The sequence below is a fragment of the Protomyctophum parallelum genome, assembly GCF_964188405.1.
Source record: "Protomyctophum parallelum genome assembly, chromosome: 1".
In the NCBI taxonomy this organism is placed as follows: domain Eukaryota; kingdom Metazoa; phylum Chordata; class Actinopteri; order Myctophiformes; family Myctophidae; genus Protomyctophum; species Protomyctophum parallelum.
This window is the reverse complement of record NC_139697.1, coordinates 97896631-97904566: the sequence shown is the minus strand read 5'-3', so window position 1 is coordinate 97904566 and position 7936 is coordinate 97896631. Positions and strand designations below refer to the sequence as shown.

General features: G+C 43.0%; 1 protein-coding gene across 1 annotated transcript in view; it reads right to left on the bottom strand.

Moving 5' to 3' along the window:
- Positions 1 to 539: 539 nt before the first annotated feature.
- The window catches only part of gfra3 (GDNF family receptor alpha 3), a gene marked incomplete at both ends in the record, with an annotated part of 43990 nt that continues 36593 nt past the window's right edge, over positions 540 to 7936 (bottom strand). Inside the window, 3 exons of the mRNA XM_083760921.1 lie at positions 540 to 782; positions 2887 to 3059; positions 7707 to 7841. Coding sequence (XP_083617047.1) covers positions 540 to 782; positions 2887 to 3059; positions 7707 to 7841 — 551 coding nt within the window. The remainder of the gene's footprint in view (positions 783 to 2886; positions 3060 to 7706; positions 7842 to 7936) is intronic.

Below are 7936 nucleotides of genomic sequence, written 5' to 3'. Positions count from 1 at the left end.
TTTTTTTTTTTTACACACAAAGTCAAATGTCCCAGGCTGCGGGGGCGTGTCATTTCCTGTTTCTTTCCTTTTCGTTTGCAATTTGTGTCCTCAGTCGCCAAGTCCCTGGAGCTGTAGTGACGATGGAGGAGGTGGAGGGTGGAGGGTGGAGGGAGGTGGTGTCAGTAGTTTAGCCCCAACACAACGACACTCCTGGGCCGGTATAGAGCGTCGCAGTCCCACCCCCCCTCGAGAGACCCGGAAAATAAATCGCCGTTCATTTTCCTCATAAGCATTTCTTAAAGTATTTATTTAAAGACGGTTACGCCGCTGGACAAAGCCAACTCGGATCGTGACAAATCATGACAATTATGAACACAATGTTTTGGGGTAACCGTCTTTAAATAAATACTTTAAGAAATGCCTATATGAGGAAAATGCATTGGTATTTATATCCTGGGCCACTCTTCGTTCTGAAAGGGAGAGGGACTGCGCCGCTCTATAGGGTGGGGGGTGGGAGGGAGGAGGAGGTGGTTTGACTGTGTGGAGGTCTCCGTAGTTTAGCCCCAACGCAACAACACGCCGGGGCCGACCAGGGCTAACATTAGCATTAGCGGTAGCATCATGGGCGCGAGCGCGCGGTGCGCCGCCGCCCCCCGCTGGCTGCCCTTGGCCACCGGCTCCACGCTGGCGCTGTTGTCCTTTTCGGAATACGGCGGGATGACGACGTTGAACTTCCGGCTCTGATCCTCGACGACCGCCATTTCGTCGTCTTCCTCGTCGTCCTCATCGCTTTCCTCCATCTGGGAAAAGAGAGGGGCGACACGGGGGAAGAATAATTAATGGCGTGTCCTCAAAAGGTTATGAAGTGAACTTTTGACAGAACGTATCTGAGCAAATATTTTTAACTAAAATATTGGCTTCTAGGGGGTCCCTGGAACTACATATTTTGAGATGGGGGTCCGTGGCCCAATAGAGATAATTCTGGGGGTTCTTGACATGAAAAAGGTTGAGCAACACTGACATAGAAATATGGTTTTCAGAATTTCTTTTAGGATTTAGAAACCTTTTTTTTTAATCGACCTCAGTCTGGGTTAATAAAATGGGTGAAGACAATACACCATAAATGAATACTGAAACCAGATATACTCAATAGGGAGGTGTATACTATGTGTACCATGTAAACTCCATTTTACAGCCATTCAGTTGCAAAATAATTATAATTTGGGGACCCCCCCAAAATAATTTGGCGACCCCCCCCCCCCCCCCCCCCCCACCCCGAGGGGTCGCGACCCACAGGTTGAGAACCCCTGGTTTTGAGAACTGCACTTCACAGCGTTTGTACCCCCTTCGGACAAAATATTGAATTAATGTTTGGTGAATGATGTGTGTGATGTTAATACCCATCCCAAAACTATATTCTTTGCACGATTCCACAAGAAACTGAGAATTCTAAAAGGCACACAGTAGAAAGAATACGGCTTTTGGTACTTTCTTTTCTTCTTATTATTTTTGTCAGAATCAGCCACTTTCACTTTTTTGCTGCTGACATTAGAATGTGTAATCACAGCTAATTTCACAGTCGTGTATTTTAATGAGAGGAAGAAAAAAAAAACACTATTAAAGCGATATCCGGAATAAAAATATAGCGGGATGCAGCCGCGCGGGGCTTACCAGTGTGAGAGGTGTGGGTAAACGGCGGGATTGTATTGGATAGGAGGAGATAGGGAACGAGGGGAGGATTATAGGGAAGAGGAGATAGGGAACGAGGGGAGGATTATAGGGAGGAGGGGATAGGGAGCCAGTGTGAGTGTGAATAAATGAATATTAACCCCACACACGGCTGATTCTAATTCTGGCCCATACCTACGGTTAACCCATTCTGACCTGAGATCAGATTCATACGAGGTTTCCACACACTGGACACACACTGGTCTGATTAACCCATTCTGACCTGAGATCAGATTCTAAAAATGTCAGTGGTTCTTCGATTTTTTCAAAAATAGCAGACCTACAAGCTCATAGCGCGCCACTCGGTGGCGCGCTATGAGCTTGTAGATCTGCTATTTTTCAATAGCTAAAGCATGACATGATGCTAACACCAAAATGGGTTCCCTTTCAGAATGGGATAATCCTCAACCGAGAGATGCTGTTTTGAGAGAGAGAGAGAGAGAACCAGCCGAAATGAACGTACTGTATCGATCGGCTATTTTCGGGGGAGCGAGTATAACTGAGGGAATATATTATTATTGGGTGTCTCTATCCTACTGAATGTTCTACGAGCGTGTCCATGTCCTCTGTACTCAACACAGGTTGATATTTTCATCTGTATTCTGTGTCTGTATGTGTCTTTGACAACTTACTGTGCCAATATGTGTTTCTTTCATGTCGATAAATTCCTCATAACTGCAACAAACATTCCCAGAGAGAGAGAGAGAGAGAGAGAGAGAGAGCTTCTCAAAGTGGGTACCACTTTGAGAATATATTATTATTGGGTGTCTCTATCCTACTGAATGTTCTACGAGCGTGTCCATGTCCTCTGTACTCAACACAGGTTGATATTTTCATCTGTATTCTGTGTCTGTATGTGTCTTTGACAACTTACTGTGCCAATATGTGTTTCTTTCATGTCGATAAATTCCTCATAACTGCAACAAACATTCCCAGAGAGAGAGAGAGAGAGAGAGAGAGAGAGCTTCTCAAAGTGGGTACCACTTTGAGAAGCGTAACCGTGTTCCCCGCTATTTAATCCATGTGTCGGTGTTTATCGATCTTTTTTGAAAAATCGAAGAGCGACTGACATAGAAACATAGCTTTTTCAGAAAACTGTCATTTTCAAAAAGACATTGTTTTACTCTGAACTCAGGTCAGAATGGGTTAAGATAGGAGTATGAATCGGGCCCTTACGCTGTTCAGGTGTGTCCGGGGGGCGTGGTCTCTCTCCTGGTACACCCGGGGCGAGGAGGGGGAGGAGGGGGGCCGCGAGGCGGCCGCCGCCGCGGAGGGCGTCACGGCGGGATGAGGAGGCGACGCAGACGCAAGGCCTGGCAGGGCGCTGCCCATGGAACTGATGGCGTTGCCTAGAGCCAGAAGAAACAGCAGAAAACAGATGAGCCATGATGATAATAACCCATTCTGACCTGAGATCAGATTCATACGAGGTTTCCACTGGACAACACACTGGTCTGATTAAATAATAATATCACCTTTCATGACATGAAATGCAGCTCAAAGTGCTTTGAGAAAAACAAACAAAGAATAGCAATACAGTGAAGACATGAATAACAAAAAATAATTAAAAAGCAATGGTGTAGAAGTGGGTCTTCTTGAGCTGTGCTTTAAAAAGGCTGCCTGACGAAGGTACAGTGGGAGCTTGTTCCATGCCGACGGCCCGTAGAAGCAAAAAAGCTGCTTCCCCGTATTTTTTAGTTGCCATTTTTTTTAGGCAAAGCGAGCAGGCCAGCAGTGGAAGACCTTAGGCGGTTTGGGACATATTTAGGCAGGCAGTCATGCAGGTAGGAAGGTGCGAGACCATTGAGAGCTTTATACACAAGTAAAATAAATTTAAAATCAATCCTAAAAACAACCGGAAGCCGCAGTGCAGTGAAGCCAAAACTGGAGTAATATGATGATGATGCCCAATGATGCCCATGTAACTGAGAACTGATGGCCTCACTCACACTGTTGCAACATGCATGCAACATGTGTCTTGTGTCTTGTCCGTGTTTAACCCATTCAAATCCATCCCAGAATGCACTCTGTTCCTACCCGGAAAGAGGAGTCAAATCGCCTCATACGCTTTAGAGCAGGGGGGGTGCCCAAAAGGTATAGATCGCGATCTACCAGTAGATCACAAAGGCTGTATACAGGTAGATATATTTAATTTAAATATGAAAAAACGTTTTCGCTTGAATTAAGGTGACTTGATTTGGTGACATCTAAAAGGGCCTGTCAGCTAAAACACACAATGCAACACTTTTGTTTTCAAGAGTGTTGTACACAAACGTCAGCATTACAAAGTTATATATATGTATACAACAAAACAAACGTACCAATTCCATTTTCCCCTCTTATTTCCAAAGGCCCCTCAGGTACATTTTTAAACGAATATCAGCGATGGGATCATAATTCTTTGGTGGGTAGATCTCGCTGAGCCTCTCATTTTGGAAGTGGCTCTCAAGACAAAAAAAGTGTGGTCACCCCTGCTTTAGAGCAACTTAATGCAAGTGGATGGGAGGAGAACTCGGTCTCTATTAGGGCTGCGAATCTTTAGGTGTCACACGATTCGATTCGATTCCGATTCTTGGGGTGACGATTCGATTCAAAAATGATCTTTTCGATTTTTCCGATTCTCGATTCAAAAAAGATTTTTTTTCGATTCTAAAGCAGTTTTTTTATTTTTATTAAAAACAATTAAATAGAATTTAGTTTAAATCCAAGAGTAAGAACATGTCTCATTTATTTAGCTTGCACAAATTTGAACCAGTACAAAAGTTACAAAATCTCTTCTCACTCAATACCAGAACAATACATTAGTATTAAAACAGGTGTAAAATCAATACAATTGGCAGGCTTAGCTTAGCTGGTAGTAAATGCACTATGCAGAAACCCAGGCCATAATGCATTGCATGCACAGGTACATTAAATTTACCTGTGCACGCAAAGCATTATGGCCTTTTTTTTTCTTTTTTTTTTTCTTGCACAAACTTAAAAAAAAAAAAAAAAAAAAAAGAGAATCGATTCTGAATCGGACGGCATTAGAATCGCGATTCTAACAAAAATGTTTTGTCAAACTATGTGACTTCCATTGGAAATGCATTGGGGGCGGCTGCATTAAACACGGACAAGACACAAGACACATGTTGCAACAGTGTGAGTGAGGCCTACAGTGAAAAGATACAGCAAACCAAAAACAGATCATTTTAGATGTTTAGTTTTTACTCCTATAGTCTCTTGAATAGTTTTCACTTAGTTTTGGTCACATTTTAGTCACCTGGAATGTTTTAGCGTTAGTCCAGTTTTAGTCGACTAAATGTCATACGATTTTAGTCGACTATTTTCTACAGTTTTGATTTAGTCGACTAAAGTGTATTTTGTATGGGCCTTGATGCCGTCGTAATGGCTGATTTTACACTAAATAGCAGATCTACAAGCTAGAGCATTACGACGCGTTGTGTAAAATGACTTATAGTGGATCTCTTGTCCACTAGTCCCTTCCTAACATTTTAGTCTAGTTTTTATTTGACAAAATCGTCAGTATATTTAGTCTTATTTTTAGTCATCATAGCTTAGTTTTCATTTAGTTTCCATGTCGTTTCCGTCAGTGAAAAAAGGTAGTCGACGAACATTTTTCGTCTTAGTTTTAGTTTGACTAAAAACAACACTGGAACAGATAGAAGCCGTGATGATAACCCCATTATATCGTCATCCCCATTGCAGTAAATTGATATCATCATTCATTTCTCGATGCGGCGACATCAGACCTCATCAATCACCTTATATATATATATGGCCATAATTAGAGTCGCCATGAGGACAGTAAAGCTGCTGCCAATTATGTTAATGAATTGCCCTGATTGACAGGCGTTGTCAAGGAGAACGCCACTTTATAACCCATTCTGAACGGGAACCCATTTTTGGTGTTAGCATCATGTCGTGCTTTAGCTATTGAAAAATAGCAGATCTACAAGCTCATAGCGTGCCACCTAGTGGCGCGCTACGAGCTTCTAGCTCTGCTATTTTTTTTTAAATCGAAGAGCGACTGACATAGAAGACATTTTTAGAATCTGATCTCAGGTCAGAATGGAAAACTGTCAGGATGTATAGAAGACATTTTTAGAATCTGATCTCAGGACAGAATGGAAAACTGTCAGGATGTATAGAAGACATTTTTAGAATCTGATCTCAGGTCAGAATGGACAACTGTCAGGATGTATAGAAGACATTTTTAGAATCTGATCTCAGGTCAGAATGGAAAACTGTCAGGATGTATAGAAGACATTTTTTAGAATCTGATCTCAGGTCAGAATGGAAAACTGTCAGGATGTATAGAAGACATTTTTAGAATCTGATCTCAGGTCAGAATGGAAAACTGTCAGGATGTATAATAGAAGACATTTTTAGAATCTGATCTCAGGTCAGAATGGAAAACTGTCAGGATGTATAATAGAAGACATTTTTAGAATCTGATCTCAGGTCAGAATGGGTTAAACTGTGGAGAACGCCCGAGGTTTGGCAGCCAGCCAGCTACCTGCACTCTGTGTGTGTGTCTGTCGCCAGGGCTGGTCGGCTCCCGTGATTACCACTTCACTGACTGGGGTACCAAAAACAACAAACCTCTTTTTTGGCGTGAAATTACCTTAAGGCTGAGTCAAGTTTAACCCATTTTGGGGGCAGGAACCACTTTTGGTGTTTTAACCCATTCTGACCTGAGATCAGATTCTAAAAATGTCTCTTTGAAAATGACAGCTTTCTGAAAAAGCTAAGTTACTATGTCGTTCTTCGATAAAAAAGAAATAGCAGACCTTTCAAGCTCGTAGCGCGCCACTTCTACGAGCTTGGAACAACATATTTTCAGATGGGGGTCGGAGGCCAATTTCATATCATTTTTGGGGTCCTTGACATGAAATATTGAGCACCACTGATACAGAAACATGGGAATTTCAGAAAACTGTCAGAATTTAGAACACTTTAGCACTTTGAGAACGATCTGTATCGCTTAGGGGCATTTTTAGGCTGTTTTTGACTGACGTGGTTTATCCTACAGACATACAGACATGTACACTCTTGGAGAATAGAAGCCGCGAGTGGTCTGTGGTCTTTATTGTCGGCACACTGGAACAATAAACTTCACCGGGAATTTCAATATAACACAAATACAAACAATTTCTAAAATTAGCCTGAGGGTATTTTTTTTTTTTCGCATTATATTCTGTAAAAAGAAAACGGTTGAATATGGGCACATACAGTATTGGACTGAGCTGATATCTCTGCGATAGGGCAGTGAATGTGTGACCGAGTCTCTCGACGTGTCCTGTCCTGTGCATTCTTGGTCCCCCTCCCCCCCTCCACCTCAGGAGCCATGGAGCAACTACGCCAGGGGTGGGCAACTGGCGGCCCGGGGGCCACATGCGGCCCCCACCTTCACTTGATGCGGCCCGGATGTTAATATCAGAATACTGATTGATTTCAGCTGTTTACAATTCCAAACCCGCTTTAATTACTTCATGACTAGTATTAAATGACTAGTACTTAATGACTAGTATTAACATGTTATTGTCTTTTTGTGTCCAATTATGTTATGTTAACAGTTCATAAAGTCAACTATAACTATAACTAAATGCATTTGAAATTCAATAAAAAACTATAGGTTACTTTTCAGGATTCCAATTCAAATATAGCAAAAAATAGCAGATCTACAAGCTCAAAACGCGTCGCATTTAACACATTGCCAAAAGGGCAGCGGGTGCTCTAGCACCCCCTAGTGTCTATCTGTGCACGCCACTGTCCGTCTTGAACACATTACTCATTTGATCCGTCGAAACATCTCCAGGTGCTGCTCTGAGAACTAGCCCACAGAGGTTAGGTGATGAAACATTTAGAGGATGTGTACTCTATACTGTACTGTACTGTATGTGTACTGTACATCTGGAGGATGTGTACTCTATACTGTACTGTACTGTATGTGTACTGTATACATGTGGAGGATGTGTGTATACTGTACTCACGCAGACAGACGTTGTTGGTGAACATGTGCAGGATGCGCTGACAGCCCTGCCACTCGTTGCCGCTGCCCTCACAGCCACACCACTGGGACACGTCCATGCTGCTGTTGCTGACGTAGTTGGGGGTCATGATGGTGCCTGGAGGGGGGGGGGGGGGGGGGGGGAGGGGCAGGGGGAGACGCACTGAGGCCCGGGTTCGACACACACACACAGCAGCACACAAGGACTGCAGG